The sequence below is a fragment of the Pholcus phalangioides genome, unplaced genomic scaffold (genome assembly GCF_987345545.1).
Source record: "Pholcus phalangioides strain wild (caught in Gottingen) unplaced genomic scaffold, Ppha-v1.0 ptg000001l_1, whole genome shotgun sequence".
NCBI lineage: Eukaryota > Metazoa > Arthropoda > Arachnida > Araneae > Pholcidae > Pholcus > Pholcus phalangioides.
This window is the reverse complement of record NW_028301594.1, coordinates 7644301-7667097: the sequence shown is the minus strand read 5'-3', so window position 1 is coordinate 7667097 and position 22797 is coordinate 7644301. Positions and strand designations below refer to the sequence as shown.

The following is a 22797-nucleotide window of genomic DNA, read 5'->3' as shown; positions in this document are numbered from 1 at the left end:
AGCATTACAGTTACATTCGAGCAAATGTAACCAATGGGCTTATTGGTTATTTTTACATTTTGTAAAAAGATCTTTTATCAAACTTTCATAGTGTAATCCCAGCCTAATTGAACCATTTTTCCCACTTATTCAAAATCCACAGTTTGTTACAAAACCTTAGATATGTTCGAAACATGCATTTTATAGAGTGAATGATATCAGAAATCAATAAACAAAAAAATTTTTATTAAATTTTTTAAACAAGTATTTTCTATTATAGCCTACAACTAAAGGAAGCAAGTTTTTCATGACTAAATTTGTTGTTTTTTAAAGGTATGGAGTAGCTCCAATTTACAATAACGCAAATACAGTACAACCTCATTATAACAAACTAATAGGGCTGTATGTTTTAATGGAATTCTTATATGGGTATAATGCAACAAGATGTACATCAATGAATATATAATAGTAAGTTAGTTAGTTCATGTTCACACAAAACTACACAATAATTGATCAACACAATCACTTTCTTGGAAATGTTTAACTCGTTAGATAAAAATAAGCAATCAGCACCAGAGGCGGATTTAATGGCAGGCGCATCCTCCTGGGCCCTGACTTCTGATGGGTCCTACAAAGCCTCAACTTTTACGTTTTTCCCCCGATGTAAGGGCCCCAATATTTTCTTCTGTGTCCGGAACCTCAATCGACTTCAACCCTTTCAGCGGCAATTGTGAGATATCTCGCCAAACTTGATCTACTTTATTTCAGCCACCCCAAAGTATCTTGTGTTCTAAAATCGCGTTGAAGTTGTTTTTACTGTAAAACATGTTTTCCATCCCTCCCTCCCCCTCCACTCAATCAACTGCCAGTAGATGGAGTAACCTCTTGTTCAAGGTTAGATAAGAGGAGAGAGAAATATGCACTTAGTATATATGCCCTACAAAAAGATTTTTTTTCCCAAAAAAAAAGAAAGACACATTCTTGTAGCGAGGGAAATAAAAGTGATGGGCATAGTAAATTTTCTTGGGGGAGCAGTTCTCAGCTCGCAATGGGAAAAAAAATCTTGAAAATATTTTACAACTTCAAATGTGGATCAGGAAAATTTTAAAAAACAGTTTATATATATATAATGGTTAATCCGCCTCTGATAAGCCCCTTTATTATTATTAAATTTTTTTAACTGTAGGTTATTTAGTGATATCCATTGTTGTCTCAAAACTTCAGATAATACGAGGTGCTGGGATTATTCAAAATTCCTTTTCTAAAGCCTCTTTATTTTCTACCAATAACAAGTTTTCTTTCATTTTGTCTCATTCTTCTTGCGGAAGATTAATAATTTCATTCTTGAGGGGGGGGGGGGGGTCTTAATTGGAGTCATGATTCCTAGACAGGGTTGCAGCTTTTCAGGTCAGAACTTTCCATTGGCCCCTTTGTTGTAAATTTATATAGGTCTGAGTGGTGTAATGAATTAAAGACAAAACAGTTCCTCCTACACCCACTTGAAAAAAATCTGAGTTTTCATTAATCCGAGGTGGTCTCAGTCCCGCTTACCTCAGATTTTATTAAGACTCCTGTAATGAGGTTCTACTGTATCAATTATTTTATGATCAGAGATCTCATTTTAATACATCGTTCAAGCATAAATCAGCCATTCTGAATCGAGAGTATTATAATTATTTCTCTTTCACAAGCACAAACTAATTTCCAATAACTGGACATTGATTCAAAAGTATGCATTGAAAGTCATTGTGAAATATTCATAGAATATTCTAATAATAGGTTTCGGTATAAGAGAATCTTCATATTCTCCACTGAACATTTTTCTTTGAGTAAAACAAATATTTTTTTTAGATGAAAACCAAAAGAGACGTTTGTAGTCCTGATTCAATCATGTTTAAAAAAAGACAAAAGAAATGTAGATGGCACCATGCATTCTTTTTGTATATGGTGGCTGATAAAACGGAAGTGATGTCACACATATTGTGGTAACTTACAAAGGCAAAATACATCATGCATTTATTTAGCGCACTGTTTGGTTAATAGCTTATTGCATGTCTTTCACAGATATATATCCCATACAAGTTTTAAAATTATAATGAAGGGGTTAAAGACAAAGTATGGTGTTTGGTATATTATTCAATGTGCAACAGCTAATGGCTTGTATCTTTTCAGTACATTTATCCAGTGTAAAGCTTACATCAATTTTTTTTACGAACTAGTGGGGTTTTTGACCCATCAGTAAAGAGAAAAAATGTTCACATATGGGCATGACCTATTGTTTTTTTGTCAATCATTATGACTCCCACCACACTGTTGGATGCCCTTTCTTCAAAGTGGCCCACAAGTTTAAATTTCTTATAAAATGGCCTGGCTTACATGTAAGCATGGCAGCATTAAGTACACCACGTATATTTTAAACATGTATATTATTTCCGCGGGCTTGTGTGGGAACGGCCGAAACTCAAAAATAGTAGACAGCATAACATGTAATTATCAAAGAAAACTATAAAGAAAAATAAAGATGAAAGAAAACATTTTTTTTTAAGGATTTTTTTCTTGATATGCCGAGGCAAACTTTAAAAAAAAGGCTGCTGGTTTTTCCCGAGACTGGAAACCCAGGCCCTTTTGTAAACCACACTAGCCAAATACACACCAAAGGAGACATGACCATTTCTTCCTTATTTATGTACTATGGCATGATGTGTTGAAGTAGAGGCAAATGCCTCCCTCCAGGTAGTGACAGCAACAAGAGTAAGATCATTTTGATTTTTCTCAGCACAATGCATGAAAAAAACTAATATTTTTATAGATGTAAGCAAAGGTGAATTAAAAAAAAAATAATTTAATTTTGCACGTTGGATTCAAATCACAGATTCTTATACCACCTGGGCTGATTGCGGTTGCCATTAGCAGGAAGGCCACAACTAGCTACTTGTTCAGCTGGGGCAAGCACACATTTTTCTGCCCCTCATAGTGTTGCAGATACAGTGAATCAATATAAGGCCAATAAAGCTAGAGATCACATGATTTTATCTGTTTGATCTAGAAAATATATATATCTCCCCTCCACTACAATTAAATATATTCCTTGGGTTCATCTCCAAGGCACCAGTCAGAATATGTCATGTAACCAAACACATCAAGCCAGCCATGCCTGAAATTTGGACGGATAAAGCATATGGTCTCTAGCTTCTCGACCTTTGGATTGAGTCGTCGTGGTTGCAGGAGGGGTTAAAAAGGTGAAAATAAACAGCATCCACCCCGCTCTGGTCCTGTTTTCCCCCAATTGCAGCCCTCATTAGCAATGCTAAAAAACACTGTATAACAACTGGCAGTATCACGCATGTGCATTACTACTGTTGTCTTGCCATACATCAAATAAAAATATGCAGCTGTATATGTATCCACAGTGAAAAACCAACTGATATGAAATGCATTCATAATAGACTAGGGCATGGAGATTCACGTAAATGAATATGAATATATAACTAGAACATTCCAAAAAATCATAACATTCGAACTTCAAATACAATATGAATAATATACAAGTCCAATTGCACTGGTGCTGAACCATGTAAAGCATAACCACCACGACATGAAACCAAATATTCCCCTGTACAACTCTGGAGTAAACACTTGCTTCAGACTTGATAACGTCAGGGAAAATTGTTTGCTGGATTCCAGTATGCCTTCGTTAATAGACGAAGATGCGAGTGGTGGAATCAAAGCAGAGATATTGGTAGAATTTGCAATGGGAGGAACCCAGAAGAAACTACTCCACGTGTATTCACCTAACGTTTTAAACATAAGAGTAGTGAAAAGGCACAACATTATTGGCGTCAAGTACTGAAGAGCCACAACACAAAGATAATAAAAAACTCTCGCTATCATCCGCTGTAGCTCCACGTTGCTTATTCTTCCAGCTTCTTTGCGCAACATGTTCAACTTCTCCGGCGCAATGTTTAAGTAAGACTGCAAATAATGAGGCATTAACAACAACCTGACAACAATTATCATGAGCATCAGCACAAGTCGTGATGACTCAAAAACATCAGGGGACATCAAAACCCCTTGCATTCCAGGCCAGGTTTTGAGAGTGAAATAATCTCTACTCACTGGTTTGACCCACATCAGCACGAAGAACATTGGGGAAATAAAACTCAAATGAAGAATAGTTTTAAGTAATGGCCTTTCATTGCAATATTTCAAAGAATCTTTATACATCTTTGCGAATCGAAGACCCGGAAAAGTGAAGAACGATCCAATGAATCCGCACCACAATGCGAGGGACAGTTTGAAAATCAGCTGCGAAGCCGGTCCACTAGAGGTCAATCCCTGCGTTTGTAAGAAATTGTGAGCACTCGCATTGAAGCTCGCATAAGCTGGTTCCAGTCCAAATTCCAAAGTATTTTCATCCGTTATCAGAACAACCATGGCCAGGAAAAAAAACAAGAACCCAGAGGTGAGGCACAATGATCTCTCGCCAATTGCTTCCTCGCCCCTGAAATACAACGCAGTCAAAGATAATAGTATCTTGGCAGAGAATGCCCAAACCAAGACACACCATATTATACTCAAATTAACTTCATCCTTCACGGGTATGAAGAAATAATACAGTTCAGTCATAGCATAGACAATCGAAGCGCAGAGCGAGAAGTCCAACAACCATTGGTACTCCGAGTAGAAGTGGAGCGGTACCATATCCAGGGGTTTCACGAGAGAAGAGTCCAATTGCAATTCCAAGTTCTTAGGTACCATGAACTCGGAGTCACCGGCTTCGTCTTTCTTGTTCTGGCCTTTACCTCTCTTGCCTTTGCCTCCATGACTGCGCTGGATCCCGGCGAGAGACTTGAGTTCATCATCCGTTGGATGCAAGTAACGGATCAGCCTATTCGACAGGATCCACCTCGCGAAAGAGAAGTTTGTGGATATTTTTTGTAAAACGCTAGCCATCACCATCGTGATGATCAATTGGACACCGAAAACAGCCATGATTAGACACCTATCTAATCGGGAACTACCGATGGTGTCGAGTACAACGTGGACGGGGAATTATAACCTATAGTTACCCAAAGAAAGGCAATGAACGATCACGAGTCTTTCTCTTGAGTTTTAAAATAGATTTTTCGTTACCGAGTTTTCTTTTTTTATCCTTTGGGGTCTTTTAAGTTTTTTTTTTTTGTTGTTGTTATTGTTTTGTTTATGCACAAGTCTTCTTATCAATTATACATCTTTTAAAATCATGGGCTTAGATGCTGCTCAGTCAAAAAATATCAGAGAGACAAGTGCTTTTTTTTTTTTTTTATGTTTTCCCCGTGTAAAATATGGTCAGTTTATATTGCAGTTTGCATGACCATATTAGAGAAAAACGTGACATCTCATTCATGTAATTTTCATATTAAATTACAATTTAAAGACTGAAAAATTTCAAAGTGAGGTTCCTCAAAAGATTGTATACAATGAGAATTTCTACCGAAACGATGTTCCTGCCGAATATTATGAAAAAATAATTTTGTCCCGGGAAACATGGTTTATACGAGCACGTTATTTATACCAGAACAAACAAATATAATTGATTAATTTAGTATTATGTTGTTGCATTAATTTTGCTAATTAATTATTTATCAACTTTCATACATTAAAGTTTGTGTACTGTGCTACCATTGTTTTTTTTTAATTAAATGACTTCACTGTCATCATCATCACCATTATAGTCGGCGAGGAATTGAATTTCTTGTTTGTCATCCAAACACCACTGATTTATTTTCCACGATGGCTCTTGAATCTTTAGTTGGTTACGATTCGGTGAGAGGTTTCGGTAAGAAAGGTGAAGACATGTATGAAATTACTCATTTCCTAGAGAATAGCTGTGGAAACTTGAAAGATAACCACACCAAGCTTGCTCTTCCTCCATTCTCCAGTGTAAGCCTAGTTATACTTTCATTATAACTCCATGTAATTAAAATGTTATGTTATCTTGAAATGCTTACTTAATTGACTCTTTAAATGATCACACACATCCGTATGTTACTTTCCCACATTCTTGAGTGTGCCCCTCCCCCACACATCAAGCCCTGGCTGCCAAGCTGGCCCACATATTGATTTTCCATCTACACTGCGAACAATTAAAAAATACAAGGCAGTAGTGTAGGTTTCCTGTAGGCCTTCTTGTTGGGACGTTAATCACAAGTATAATGCATCTCTTAGGAAAGTAATGCATTGTTTTATAGTTTCTAAAGTATCATCTACATTCTCGTCGTGCTATGTGTTGTCCTAGAGTGGTTTGATGAAATTTCTGTGGATGTGCATAGCATAAGCGGATGCAGGATGCAGGTTCCTTGAATGGGAGTGGGGGGATGTCCAACCTCCCACGTATAAGAATTATAGTGTTTTGTAGGGGGGGGGGGTGACAATCACCCTTATATCTGCCTATAGCATATGTCACGAACCAAGAAACACATTACACAAACGTCAAACTTGGAGGAAGTTGCACTTTGTGTATTTTGTGTAGTGAAGGCTGATTGCATCCAGGTTTTGTAGGGGGCAAGTAACCCAGATCCAGGCCCGTAACTGTGATTTTTGCCACCACAAAACTAAAATTAGACAATTTTATGGTTTTCTTTGTTTCCAACTAAAATTGCCACCCCCCCCCCCACACATGTTTCCATTCAAAGCAGTTGTCCCCTGTCCCGATCCGCCCCTATGTAAATATCTATAGCTCATAGGTACTGTATATACAATTGTTTGAAAGTAGATTATTGTACAATAGAAGAAAGCTCTCGAGTTGGGAGATAAGAGGATCCATGTTCCAAAAAAAAAATCAGCTGTTCAGATCATTGACTATAGAAAGCTGAAAATGATTTAGGTTGGAAAAGTGTTCAGTTGACCGAGTTGTTCGGAAAATTGATTTTCGGATAAGCGAAGTTCTACTGTATTTGATTTTCCTTGATTCAGGATGAGATTCTTGATCTTCAAAAATTTCTTCAACTGTTTATGTATGTGTATTGATATAAACCATCTGCTGTAGTCTTTTCATAACAGATTGGTGTTCAAAAAGTTCTTTTACGTCATATATGTAATGTTGATTTCTGTTATTATTGAAATATCTAAATAATCACAGAGAGACATTTAAAATGATGCCTTTATTATGCATAACATCAGAATATAACACGATATATTATATATTTCTCATTTAAGTATCGTGAAGCTCAAAGTGCAACTGGAATGGATTGCTATGGTCAGAAGGTCAATATTGCAATTCAGAAGGGAACAACTACACTTGGATTCAAGTTTCGAGGAGGGGTCATAATCGCTGTTGATTCCAGAGCAACTGGTGGCAATTACATAGGTATATTGAAAATGGGTTCTTTTTAGCAATTTATTGTTTCTTTACAAACTTTTATGTTTTAATTATATCAGGGCTTAACAAATAAAAAAAATTCAGACGGCAGCAAAATTTCATAGGCACCAAGCAATTCTTTCTGGACAAAATCAGTCCAAAATAGTGGTTTTTTTTTCCTGTCCAAGGACTTCAGGACCCCTCTACATGTTGGCATAACTTCTGATAGTTTCTATCCTTCAATTTCAATTCAGTTATCATAGATAAAATATATTAGGCACCAGTTCTAATTTTTTAGTTGCCATGGTGACCTGGTGTCAGGGATTTGTCCAGACCTGATTTATGTTTAATATGATTATTAGAGCCTGAAGTTTAAACACTAAAAATGGTTGAAATAGGCAGGCAAAAAGGCACCAAAAATGCTTAAAATAGGCATTAAAAAAAAGGCATGTATAATTTGTGAAAGGAAGGAAAAATAACTAAAACCTAAAAATTTTGGTGACAATTCATCTGTTTTAATTATAATTTATAATAACTGAATTATTATACAAGTAAGATTGATTTTGAGCCAAAATAAAATGTGACTAGACCTTCAGGATTAAATCAATTTCAGGGCCACCATTACCAGATGCAGAACCCCTAGAAAACATACCCCCAGATATTAGGCGAACCGGTGCCTAATATCTTAGGGGCTTCTAGTTGCGAGTAATTCTCATTTATTTGTTGCTTATTTATTTTTGGAATAATAATTATTCATTTTTAATTACCTAACTTGTTCTATTTTTGTAAAAAAAGTTTTAATATTAACCACATGTGCAGGACTTTCTGTGGCTGCATCTGTTGCACACCCCCCTGAGGGAGACTGGTCATTTTAATCGAATACTAAATATGTATGTAAAATAAGGGTGGCTGTCTGCAGTGCATTTATGGTGTAAAAAAAATCAAAAACACCACCAGGCCCCAGAGTCCTATGTGCTCCTACTTGCCTTGTGTGAGCCATGACGTCAACCAATGACCTCTTTGGACAATCATCAGACAGCTATGTATATGCAATGTAGTCCAATGCCTGAGCAAGGCATGTTATGTGGAGCATCTAATTTCTAATATTTTCTGACATGGACTGCTCTCATCTGAAACAAAATCATTCACGTCTAACACCATCAGTTCAAAGCAAAGTTAATGCATCAACACCAAGATCCCCATCTCTCAGATCACTTATCTGCGTTTAAGTGGGACTGAAGGGTGGGGTGGGGGGGGGCGGGAGCTTTGTACACAGAGTTATTAAGTAAATTTTAAAAAACCAATTCTTTTGCTCTAATGCTCAAAATATCAAATTTTTGCAGATTATGACCTCTGAAATTCACTAATAAAATTAGAACTGTTAAAATAGACATTTATGAATACAGGAAAAGTTTAAAAAAATTTATTTTTTACCAAACAGTTTGAAAATAGGCCAAAAAAGAATTTATGGCATTTTGCCTGAATTTCCGGGCTCTAATGACCATACTTTCAATATATCATGTGCAATATAATATATTTTCATAATGAATTCTTTCATATTACATTTCAATAACCAGAAGTTGGTTGCAAAAAAAAATATTTTGTTTTAGAAATATGTTGTAATGTGAAATTGCTTTTAAATATGCATTTGCCTCTCCATATCATACACTGGTGTAAGAAATTAAGAGAATTTTCAGACTTGGTCAATTATCTCTAGAACTACTGTACCGATTTTAATGAAATTTGATATGTACATACATTGATACAATACAAAACAAATAACCATTCAATAATTGTAATGCACACGCATGATCGTGCGTAACACTCGTCGGAGTTGGAAGGTATGAAACAGCGGTTGCAGAATAAGCAAAAAAGTGGGTTAATAGGGGGTATGGTCCCCTCTTACAGATATGCAAGGTCTCGCAGCGTGATTTCATACTTGAAATAAGGCATTTTATCATTTCCTGTGGCAATTGGTCCCACTCGTTCAGCAATGCTGTTTTCATTCCCTGGATGGTTCCCGGAGGGGAGTTGTGAGTTGCAATTGCCCTCCCCAGAGCGTCCCAGACATGCTCTATAGGGTTAAGGTCTGGAGATCTGGCTGGCCGATCCATCCGGTGAATATCCTCACTTTCTAGAAAATCGTCAAGCAGAAGAGCTATATGTGGCCTCGCATTATCGTCCATTAAAATGAACTCAGGGCCAACTGCACCCCTGAAAAGGCGAACATAGGGCTCCAAGACCTCATCCCTATACCTCCCACCAGTCACAGTGCCTCTTTCAAAGACATGGAGAGGTGTGCGGCCTTCCAACATGATGCCTGCCCAGACCATTAAACTTCCTTCACCATAATGGTCGATTTCGCGGACATTGGAGGGTAGGTAGCGTGAACGTACAGTGAGAATTGGCGCTTAGGCTGAACCGGGACTCATCAGTGAAGAGAACGGTTGCCCATTGATCCATACTCCAATCTATGCTCTCTGCACCATGATAAACGGATTCTCCTGTCCGTAGAAGTGAGCGGGACGCAAACAGCGGGTCTTCTTGCAAACAACCCTCTCTCATGAAGTCATTTGGAAACAGTCACCCTTGATACACGGGTTCCTGTGGCTGCATACAAGTCACGAGAGAGGTGAGAACACACACTCCTGTTACACCTCGCTATAATCGACAAACGGCGATCTTCTCTGGCCGTTGTGGCTCTTGGACACCTTCCTCAGGCTTTCTCTCGATTGATCCGGTATCCTGGAACTGTTTCCATAAGTTACACACGACGCTGGGCGTTAAATTGAACTCTCTACAAATCTGGACTTGAGATTGGCCTGCTTCTGGCCTCCCCACAATTCGCCACCTCATTCCATTATCTAAACGTTGGTGGTTACTCATTTTTACTGTTACAATTTGAAATTAACTGATTGCTGCAAAATAACACCAAGAAATTTGGCGAGGTGTGCTAGCGAACGAAATGCGTCTTAACTTATGCGCGCTTATAAAGCCTGTTTCTCTACTGGCTCCGCCTACACACATGTGTACGCTTACGTATTTGACGTACGGGATTTACATTTTTGTCTAGAAGTAGTGGTTTTACATTCAGTTCAGTTCTTTTCATGAAATTTGATAAAATATGCAAATTCTCTTAATTTATTTCACCAGTGCACAAGTCATTCAGCTTAGTAGTAGGATTTTGATAACAGATAAAGTTTCATTTAATAAACCCTTACTTGATAGTATACCCCTCAGGATATGGCAATATACTTAACTATTGCCAATAGCCATTCGCTCAGATTATAATCTCACCTGTAGCTATTATTTTTATGAATGTAAGATATACATATTAAAAAAAAAAAAAAAAAAAAAAAACCATTTTTGTCCCTTTCAGACCCAGTACGTGACTCAAGCGTGTGCTTTTTTTTTTTCTTGCTAAGATATCTTTATATATTTAATCTGCATAAAAGTAAGGGTTTTTTTGTTATTTAACGTATCTATCAGGTTAAAAAAACTATTTGACACCATTGACAATAAGTTTTTGACTTTTAATACAGACTTTCTGTGGTCTCGGATCCCCTATCACACATATTTTGAATAAACAGTTTTATTTTGCTTAGTAAATTGAATACAGGTAATCAGTAGTTTAGATAAAGTGATCCACAAAATTACACATTCATTCTAGACTCTTTGTATAAAAATTGTCAGAAAATTCCAAATTGAAAATTATAACTATTATTTTGTTTTAATTATTGTAATAAAAAAATTTGTGTTTTATAAATAAAACTTAATATGCAAAAAGTAAGTTTTCTCATCATGTTATCAACCTATTGTGTTCAAAATATTATCCAAAAAGTTTTTGATGCTTGTCATGTTGAAATCCAAATGAATGCTTATAAAATTGAGTGAGACAACTTTACTAACATTGTGTAACTCATTTGTTCAGATTACTATATTTTAATCATTTTCTAGCTTCTAATGAGATGAAGAAGGTCATAGAGATCAATGATTATCTCCTGGGAACCATGGCTGGAGGTGCTGCTGATTGTTGCTATTGGCAGCGTATATTAGCTGAGCGTTGCAGGTAATGTTTGACCTAGGCCTATATCATACGAATGATAGTTTTTGAAAGCTTAAGAGTCAGGACTGGACAATTCCAGATGACTAAAAAATGGATATTTACGCCCAAAATTTTTTTTGTGTAGTTACTGAATTGCAGGTTGAGAGCAGCACAATATGTTTGGAATTTATATTAGCTTATCTACCAACATGAAAGAGGGTCACTTTGTCTTGGAAAAAGTCAAAAGAATCATTATTTTAGACCATTTTCTTCTGGTGGAAAATTTTTTGCTGCCTAGATTTTTTTGAGTTTTGTCCAGCCTTGGCTAAATTCATCTTGTATTTTTATGTGTTAATGATTTATTGTAAATTGTTACCATTTAGGAAAAATAAGTAAAGTAATGAAAAAAAAATTTTAATATCATGTTTGTCCAAAAGTAAAACCTACTCTGAAAATAAGCCCTAGCTGAAATCGTCAATCTGACGCATTTAGCATGTCATTGCAGCACATTACGGAAATATTGAACTATATATAAAATGAGAGATAAGGTTTTTATTATTATTCATTACCAAATAAAAGTGTAAATTAATAAATGTTATTGAAATTTATACTTGAAATATAAATTATAATATAAACAAAAATTAAATTTTTGTAAACACCTAAGCAGGCCCCTTTTAGATGAGGTGAATGCCTACGTAAACAGATAAATTTGAAACTTTGACTTTCATAAAAAAAACGGAGAAAATTACTGCTCACAGCATTTCTGATGATAAATAAAAAAGCAACATATTGCTTGTTTTACATCATAAAAGTTTTAGAAAGTTCTTTTATAAAACTTTAAAAATTCAACCAATAAGCGTATTGGTTACATTTACTTGGATGTACCAATACATTTTTTCAAACAACCAATAAGTTAAACCTTATAAAAAGAATTTTTCTAAAACTTTTATAGTGTAATCATGTCTTGTGACACATTCCAGCTACCTAATGAATGCTGTTGTCATAATCCCGGGATTATAACATAAAAGTTTCATAAAAGCTCTTTGATAAGAAGAATATAAAACTTGAAAAATACAACCAATAAGCGTATAGGTTGCATTCGAGCAAATGCAACCAAGTGAGTTTTTCAAGTTTTCTTAAAGATCTTTTATCAAAGTTATAGTGTAATCCCGGCTATAACAACGGTTCAGTTTGACGCTGGCGACTGAATGAAGCGACGAGTACAGTCAAACCTTGTTAATGAGTCACTCTTGGGAGAGCAAAAATATGACTTAGTAAGCGGAGTGACTCGTTAAACGGAGTAAGCCATAACTGTGCCTGAGGACAATTGGAAAAGTGACCCGGTAAGCGGAGTGACGTGTTAACTGGGTGACACACTAACGAGGTTTGACTGTATTTCTGGCAGGCACGAATGCTACCCATCTTTAGTTCTGAAAATCAAAACTGAACTTCTTGTTTACTTTAAACCACCACACCCAAAAGAAATGTTTTATGTAGTTCTGCATGTGTGACTTTTCGTACAACCATCATTCAAAAATGACTTTAAAAAGAGTTATTCTACCAAAAAATAAGTCTTAGCATGATTTTTCAAGATGATGCTTCTAATATAAGCCCTAACCTGAAAATAAGCCTTAATACCATAAGCCTAAAGACCAGATCTTATTTTCGGGAAACACTGTAGTTTTATGATATATACAAGAATGTGGACAAACTTTCTAGAGGTATGTACATCTACTACACACTTAACGTGGGCAAGCCTCAAAGACATTTCTAGAGGCACGTTCACATACTACATATTTCAGAGAGTATGCAACCATCGTACCCATTTCGAGGGATATGCATCTTTCTACTTATTTCTGAGGGTATGCAGGCACCCTATATTTTTTTCGAAAGATACACATGCCTTCTACTTATTTATAGGGATACATAAAATCAAAAACAATCATTAAACATTTTGTTAATCATTGAACTATATTCTAGATTTTATTTTTTAATCATTGCTGACAATTTTTTCCCCCAAGAATAGTTTTTCCATATAAAACAAAATTTTATTGATTTTCAGAATACATGAGTTGCGCAACAGAGAGAGAATATCGGTTGCTGCTGCTTCAAAACTTTTGGCGAACATCACGTTCAACTACAAAGGCATGGGTTTATCTATGGTAAGATATTTTTTTTTTAATCATTCATTTGTTTCTCAGTCAAAATTGCAGGGCTTGGAATGGGTTACTTTTTTCATTGAAAATGATTTTTCTTGAAGATGGTCACTTTTATTACATATTTTTAGCCTCGAGTACTTTTTCACTTTCATGAGCTGAAAACTGCAACTCTGGTTACTCACATGTTGATACAGCCGCCATTTTGACACTATATATCAAGTTAATCATGCATAGAAATTTGAAGCTTGTGTCCTGGGCATAAAAATCTTCCAAGCATTTTAATGAATTTTTTTTCTTTCTGAGTATATGCACTTGATTTTTTTTTTATGCTGACCATAATCACACTACCAATGATCAGCGATTTCTATAAGCAGCTGCTTATGGAGTGTCATGTTTTGAAAATGCTCAATAATGAGTTTTTGGAGTGGCAATATGAAAGGAAAAATGAATGATAATTTTGTAAAGAATTAGTTAGTTTGTCGATAAAGCCAAATTTTGTCAGCATATTTTGCTAAGAGCTGTGGCCTCATTAGCAACTTCAGAGCAGTGATATGTGAATGAGACATGCTTGTCAAAGATTGCTTTAGAAGATTTGAATGTTTCAGAAGGTTAAATTATGTTTTGCCTTGAATATTGATGAATGAGTTCGAGTTTAATTCGCTTTCCTGTTCCGATACCCCTGCTGCAACCTATCAAATAAAAGCAGAATTATCTGTTATAAGTTCCACAGAACTGCCTGTTATAACACCTGTTTGTAGTATTGCTGATAACACTGCTCGGCACAGATTTTGTTCTTAAAGATATTTTAGGATGATTTTTGGGGGGAGGGGGCTGATTTTGAAACTGGCGTTTGTTTTGTCAGATTGGCTCTAGCTTCTGATATAAAGTGAAAATTAAATTTCAATGCTAATACATAAGCAGCATACAAATCACATTGAAACTGTGCTTTATAAATAAATAAATACAATAAATCATTGCCAAAGATATTTCAGTGATTTTAGTCTTTCGAATACTGATTCTGAATCCAGCATTAATTTTACCAAATTGGCTTTATTTTTTGGGATAATGTATACTCTTAACAATGGGATTTGTATGCTGTTTATATTATTACTATTAAAATTAAATTTCCACTTTATCTCAAAAACTAGAGCCAATCTGACAAAACTAATGCCAGATTTGGAATCAGCAACTTTAATATACCCCAAACCATTAAAATTTCCTTAAGAACATTATTATTTTTTTAGCATTGTAATTAAGGTTTACAAATTACATGTATTGTTAAGTGGTAGTAGTGGTATTGCTGATAATCAAATTTTCATTAGTTTTGAGTCTGTGATCCGTGCTGACCTAGAATTAATTTCATGAATTCGGTTTTGTTAAATGATTCATATAATCTATGAAGTTCAATGATTATTAATTTTTTCTTTTCCATAGGGAGTAATGATTGCTGGCTGGGACAAGCGGGTGAGTTTTGAAGAAATATTTTTCAAGATTTTTCTTATTAAACAAATAATAGGGATGGGATTAACTGCACTTTATTTTGGATGTTCTCCATTGATCTGGGATCATTTTTGTTGCACCACGGTCATTTTCTGCACACGAAGGCTAGTTAGACCGGGACCTACAATTCATTGCAGAATCCGAACAGCAGCTTTGTTTTTTTTATACTCATCAAGAGGTTAGTGCGCTAACCCCTTGAGGGGGACTCCCTAGGGTAGCAAGCTTTTTCTGTGTTCATATTGCCATTTCTGTTTTCTGTTGTACTCCTGTGTCAGTAAAGTTTCTGACAAGGAAGAACCAGGTATCAAATTCGTGACACCTCTAAAACACCCTAAATAGATTATGAAACCCCCTGAATAAAAACTCTATTATGAAACGGGTAGCTTTCACTAAGTATCTATTTTATACCACGAAATACTAAATCTAGTGGAATTTTTGAAAATTCGATTAAAATTTCGTAATTCTTAATTAATTAACAGTGGAGGCAGGATCTTGTTTGAATTAGTGTAAAGATAATTGTGAGAGTTGTGGTTCACAGCTGTACAGGGCTTTGTACGTCTATCTCGCCACATCTCGGTTGGGGGAGGACCCCCCAACTCATCGACTGGTAGTCCGATAGTAAAAGTCTCAAAGAGTAATATTTAAACGTGGTAAGACGCATTCGGTTATTATTAATGATTAATTATTATGAAAATAAGTCAAACTAATAAGTTCATGTTATTTAATTGATCCATTAAAAATGGGCTTTTATTGTTTCGAGTAAATTAATTTATAGTGGTTAATTCACTATAGTTAATTATTAAATAATTATAACTAGAGTACTCGTAATTACTCTACAGAATGGATACTTTGCACTTTAAATCAGGATTGAGTTTTTGACATGATAAACATCAAAAACTTGTTCAAACTGTCAAAAGCCTAAATGAATGCTTTTGGATTATATTATGAACACAATAGGTATATAACATGATGAAAAAGTTACTTTTTTGTAAATTGCAGTGATTTGTTTTTAAACATTAATTTATTACAATAAAAACTAAACATTAATTATAATTTGCAATTTGGAATTTTTCAACAGGTAGAGAGTCTAAAACATGAAATTTTATGGTTTATTTTTCTAAACTACTTACTTTTCTACTGTTTATTCAAAATATGTGTGATGGGGGATCAGAGATTTTTGACCCCAGAAATTCAGTACTAAAACAGTGAAAAACATATTGCCAATGTAGTCAAATGATTTTTCGACCTGGTAGACATGTAAAATAACAAAACACTTACCATATTTAATTAAAAGTATGCCCTTTGTGTAAGAAGCCTTTTTTTTGCCAAAATTGGGTCCCAAAAATAAAGGCGTTTCTTATACATGGATAGTATTGTAGATATATCTTATCAACTTTTTTCCAAATTTTAAGCCCAAAAAAATCAAGGGTTCCTTATACATGTTAAAATACTACTTTTATATAAATTAAAGTGTTTTATATTTTTTAGAGAACTGTAATATCCCTGTAACTTATTCTTAAGTTACAAGAGTATCTTAAGCATCATGTATAAGCCAGCACTTCCAAATTGAAGGACAATTTAGTCCTACAATTTAGTATTTTGATTGTTAGATGTATTCTAATGTTATGCTCAATAAGGGTATTGTTTTAAGTACGTGATATTATCTAGATAATTTAATAACAAACAAGCATATTACATATATGGTGTAAAAGGACTTATAAACACCTATCTGTTATAAAAGAGTATAGCAGATGTTTATATTAATATACATATATTAGCAGTTAAAGAAATTTTGGAAGGTCAAAAATATTCTTGAATTGAAGAATATATCAGATCATTCCTTAGTTTTTCCTTCAGTGTTTATGCTCTATTCAAATCATATATTTTATAAGAAAAGAAAACATACAGAGTGCGTATGGCATTTTACTGGAGAATTGTTGATCCTAGAGGTAAACTTCAAATTAGAAAAAGTTTCCAAATAACGTGTAGTACAAGGCAGAGTATGAAAAAATCATGATTAAAAAAAATTATTTAAATCGAATTTCTTTTATTAAAATTAGCTGACTGCTTATTATTTGAAACAAATCTTATTAATCATTAAGAATGCATATTTTCATATCGCTTAATTTCTCAAATTTAATTTAACAGTAATGAATAAGAATAAACTAACAAACGAACCAGAAGCAAGAAATATGAATGTCCAAAATCTGTGTTTATTTAACATAAAAGGTTGTTGGGCCCAAATTACCTTCATTGATTAAAATTTTTCTTGCATAGGTAAGTGTTTTTATTCATGAGGGCATTTTAAAGTAAATGCCTGGTGGCGACTCAGTATCGCATATGGTGAAGGGTTTCCCAATTAACTCGAAGCACAATCAAAGGGTCATTCAGCATCAACTAAATGAAAAACATAATTATGGCGATTGTTTTTTGCCCAGTTGATGGCTGCATTTATTATGACATTTTTCTGACTTGTGCATGATCTTGCTTAATAATTTAGGCCTACACATTTTTATTATTTCAAAAATTTAATATGCTTTAAAAAAAACAAATTTTTTTCCAGACTTTTTCATTTTTTGTATTAAAATTTAAAGTTTAACAGTACTAATGTTGGAGCAACATCAATTATTAAATCAGCAATTAGGGTATAGAATTCAAGGCTTTATACAAACAATTTTTTTTTTATCAGGGAACCCTAGTGCCCCATTGTTGTGCATTGCAAATACTTGGTGCAGTTATATCTAAATTTAGCTCCTTATATTTTTCTGCAATTTTTCCCATGCACGAAATCTAGAAATAGAGCAGCTATCTTTCTGCCTTTTTCTTTTAATCTAGAAGTTAAGCTAGTATGGTATGAAATGTAATTTTACCTCATTATCATTAAAGTCAAATAAAAAAAAAATTTAATTTCATGATTTAAATTAATGATTTTTTAAAGAAATCAAGTGATTTTAATCGGCGTACACTGCTCAGATATGTCATTCATGTTTCAAGGGGTTGTATAATTATAAAATAAAATAAAAAATTTATGTGTTCGTGTGCCCCAAAACCCAATTGGAAAGTTGTTGCCCTGTCTCTCCTGATGCCAACAGAAAAAATCTATTTCTAAGTGCAATATTTGTTGCAATATTCGAATAAGGGAAGAAAATTTGGGAAAAACAGCATTGATTGCAGGTGAAACGGTTTTCCCACATTTAAAGCTGTTTTTTCTCCAACTTCCCTCCATTTTTAGAATTTGAATATCTCAGTAAGTATTGCACTTACAAACATGGAATTTATTTTTCGTTGGCAGCAACAACTTTCTAATTTTTGAGCACACAGGGACTGGATAAAAGTTTTTTTTTTTAATTTTAATAACTATATAACCCCTTGAAACATGAATGACATATCTGAGTGCTACAATTTATTTTGAAACTTTTTCTAATTGGAAGTATACCTCTAGGATCGATGGTTCACCAGTAAAATGCTGTACCCCCTCTTTGCCATGCACCTTGTATATATTGTCCAAAATAATTATTCTGTAAAGTAGAAAAAAAATTTTCAACCCTATCAAGTATTTATTCTTTGACAGTCACTTTAAATATTACATACAAATTAACGTGTATTTCCAATGTCAATTTTTATATTGAAAAACAATATTTGAAGTTTTCAATGGAGGTTTTTGGCGTCATGCCAAAAATGGGGTTTTTTTTTAATGTCATGATTTTTTATACCTAGTGCTGCAGTATTTTGTGTGTGTCATTTAAATGAATAAGAATGGATTCTTTCTTTCACATTTTTATTTGTTTATTCATATGCATTTACTTTGATTAGGGACCTGGGCTGTATTATGTTGATAATGATGGAAATCGTTTCCCTGGCGATATGTTTTCTGTTGGCTCTGGATCAACTTATGCATATGGTGTGCTTGACACTGAATACAAATTTGATCTTGAGGACGAGGAAGCGCATGAGCTTGGTCGTCGAGCAATATTCCATGCAACTCACAGGGATGCTATGAGTGGAGGCATTGTTCGGGGTGAGTTACTTTATTGTCAATTAAAAAAATGGTTTTTATAAAACGAGAATATTAGTTAATTCAAAGTCATTCAAGAGAAATAATTAAAAGAACTGTATTCAATCCAGACATGTAGAGCCTCAATAACCCAAGGTGGATGGGACGAAGGCCTCAATTTATTTGAAAAACAATTTAAAAAATGCTTTAAATGTTGGTTTTACTTAAGAAAATAGACAAAAAACACATTACTAGCAAGCATACTTACTGTATTTTTAATTCTTGAGTAAGATATAGATGCTATAAGATGTGTTTCAAAAAATGAATGTGAAAAGGGTGCAAAGATAAGAAAGTGATTGAACAATGCCATTGTCCACCATTGCGAAAAAAATGGTCAAACTTGATTCCCTTTCTTAGTGATTCTGCGAAAGCTAAAATGGTCTATGTTCATTCAAGGAAGTCTAATCTTTTTTTACACCAACCTCTGTCAAACTGAAAAATTACTGCACAATACAGTACTAAGTAGTACTTAGTATTCCTGGAAAAAAAAATTTTTTTTTTCTTTCTCTTGGAGTTTAAAAAAAAGTCTCAAAAAGTATATTTGGAAATTTTCAGTGCCTTGTATTAACCAGAAAATCGATTTTTCAGAACTCGGAAGATTTTCAAGGCTTTAGTGTACATGCAAAATAACATTTACACATTAATTAATCTAATTACACGTGTTTCCAACATATTCTTAGTTGACAATGTCATGACACTTGATTTTTTTCTTATTTATACACTCTTATACACATTGACTGCAGCGCTGTCAAACAAGAGTTTGACCTTGGTGTGGGAGGGACCCTTTTTCCATTATGTTAATATATATCAACATCCACCTAAATTAAGGCTATAAGCTAGCAATTTCTTTCAGGAATGAGGACTAAATTAGTATTTCACAGAACGACTAAATTCAAATTGTAGTAAATAGTAAATTTGATCAAATGATTCTGTGTATCACACTTTTTGGTGTATCTGCTGTGAGTTTTGAAAATAGTCAATGTTTGATATGAACCTCCAATTTACAAACTGCATGTTTTAATGAACTAATATTTTTGGTCCCAAACAATACACTATTTCTTTAAACATCTTTCCCATTCACTAACTATTTTTCATTTCTGCACAGGTTCCTAAAAAGAAGTATCGGCTGTAAAATATTTGGAGGCTCATAATAAAAAATTAATATGAACATATAACATTCAACACTCTATTGACTATTTAAATTTCATTTCAACTGTTCAGAATTGGTTCAGAGCATTAAGCAAGCATTTTTTAATAAAATGTCTTAGTATTTCACAAGGAAAAAAAAGCCACTTGCATTAAAGTTAAAACTTAGAAAGGTGTGGCAGCATGTTGATGTGGTGCTTATGTCAAGCTCACAAATATGTTTTGCCACTGCTGCACTTTATTTTCTCATATTCTGGAGTGGGGTAGATTCCATGTTTCTCCATGCTTGTGGCTTTGACTTGGTAGTATTCTATATATGTGCCACACTTTTTTCTTTCTTGAAATATGATTCTAAGAATCATGTTGGAAGTTTGGTTAGTATTTTTCAGAATGTGTGTGTGTCTATTTGTGTTTCACATTCTCACCGATAGGTCTTATTTTGTTACAAAAGCATTCCACTGTATGTAAAGAACTACCGTATATACTCGTATATAAGCCGACCCCCCAACTTCAGGACCACCAAAATCACAATAAATTGAAAACCTGTGTATAAGCCGACCCCTAAAACTCTGTGCATTTCAGAGAAAAAACATTCTTATATTTTCATGCAAAATGAACAGCTTAAGGAAATGTACAATAGAAAATGATTCAAACTTCTTAATTCGTTTCTTTTGAGTCTCCAAGCACATCGTAATCCATCATAGGGGGTGCGGCATCTTTGTTTTTATCCTCATCTGGGCTGTCATCGCCATTGTCACTTTAAAAGAGGATAGATATCATCTTCAGTTCCGTCCATCGCATTGCTGATGCAACACATTTTGAAGGATCGGATGATAGTTTCGGTGGAAACATAGAATTCCACGCCTCATGTATCCATTGGCACACCAGGCCAATGTCAAGTTTCTTCAAGGCACCACTTTTTTGGGTAGTTTCTTTATCTTTGAGAGGCTTGTTAATGCTCGCGTCTAAGGCTGTACAATCAACGTTAGCCACCACCAGTCAATGATGTTTTCGATTTCTTTGCCTCGGCTTTCACTATCAGTTCTGTGGGGTTTGAACATATCTCATACCAATAATGCTGGTTTCTAGAACACTGTTACAAAAATGGCTACTGTTTGCGGGGGTCGATATTTTCTCATAAAAAAACTGACCCGAGTATAAGCCGACCCCCCCACTTTGGGAACGAATTTTTCCACAAAAAAACTCGGCTTATACACGAGTATATACGGTAAGTGGTTTTTGCTTACCAGTAATAAAGATGTTTTATCCATGTGTAATGAATGGAGGAATAACAGATTTCAATTTGGTATAACAGTATCAATTTTTTATATATTTTTTGCAGTATATCATGTGAAACCAGGTGGATGGGAGAAAATTAGCGAGGAAGATTGTATGGATTTGTATTATAAGTATCAAGATGAAAAAATGATGTAAAAACTTTTTCCCTCCCATATTCAGCTTTTTTTTTTCTTTTGGTAATAAAAACTTTTCTGTGATGTCTCTTATTTTTTTTAATCATTGTTTCAAGTTAATGAAGTAGAATAGTAAGATTTAAAGATTTCATTCTTTTCAGCGAAGAAAAAATGGTACATTGTCATTCCTGAATTTTAACAATAATCAGTAATTTTTGTAATTATTGGAGTTTTTTTTTATTTAGCGAGATATGGCAAAGTCTGCACTGAATTAAAAATTTCATCAAAAAACCCATTTGAACATGACAAAAAATAATTATTACTGTCAGTATTAATCACACAAATATTGCCAATTCATGTGAAATCATTCAGACCATGCTACTCTATATTTTTAATTATTTTGTTTGCTAGTCAATTACCAGCATGATGGGCATTCAAAACAAGGGTTAAAAAATTTTTTCAACTCCCTAGAGTTTTCTTGGTGACCATTTTTAAATTGTATCATGAGCATTTTCTGATTGAAATAGTGTTCCACTAAAAACCCAATAACTTTTGTTTTTGAAGATATACAGTAAAACCTGAGTATAATGATACTGTTATAACAATATTTTCTTTGGTCCCGTCTTGAAATCCTCTTCAATATGAAAGCATAAATGCTCAAACTGTCTACAATGGTAAACTGTAACTATTTTTGCTAGGTCCCTACAACCGCTGTGGTGGTCGAGTGGTCATAGTGACGGACTCGCATCACAAGGATCCGGGTTCGAACCCCACCGGTGCCACAGTGGTGGTCGGCTGAAGTTGGTTTTCTGTGGTTTCCAACTACAAGGCGCGAATGCGAGCCGATCTCCCCGTTAAAAAGTCTCGCCACAGAGAGCAACAGGCTTCCAACGTAACAAATATTCAATCATTACACGTCACTCAAAAATTTGAAGTATAGATGGCAGCACTGAAATATCAAACACAACACTAGCTACGCACTCAGACTGTTAGGTGCACTCACTTTGTTCCAGACTCTGCCACGAAGCTGGGCTGGAAGAGATCTCGACAACGGGATAAGTCCGGTGGCAGAACCCCTGGTGTTCATTCATGCTAGGTCCCTACAGTGTCATTATAGACAGGTTTTACTGTATGAATGATTATCTTTCTAAACATAATTGTCT

The 22797-nt window shown here is 34.5% G+C and overlaps 2 protein-coding genes across 2 annotated transcripts; one reads left to right on the top strand and one right to left on the bottom strand.

Moving 5' to 3' along the window:
* Positions 1-204: 204 nt before the first annotated feature.
* emei (transmembrane protein 161-like emei) lies at positions 205-5191 on the bottom strand. The gene has a single exon (XM_089247567.1). The coding sequence runs from the start codon at positions 4969-4971 to the stop codon at positions 3502-3504; it is 1470 nt and encodes a 489-aa protein (XP_089103693.1). The 5' UTR covers positions 4972-5191; the 3' UTR covers positions 205-3501.
* Positions 5192-5686: 495 nt separating this feature from the next.
* Positions 5687-21722, top strand: LOC149089790 (proteasome subunit beta type-5-like). Its single transcript, XM_089247556.1, has 7 exons — positions 5687-5901; positions 7177-7327; positions 11276-11387; positions 13426-13525; positions 14957-14986; positions 18836-19040; positions 21565-21722. Exons 1-7 carry the CDS (start codon positions 5752-5754, stop codon positions 21654-21656), a joined length of 840 nt encoding a protein of 279 aa, XP_089103682.1. The 5' UTR covers positions 5687-5751; the 3' UTR covers positions 21657-21722.
* The last annotated feature ends 1075 nt before the right edge of the window (positions 21723-22797 follow it).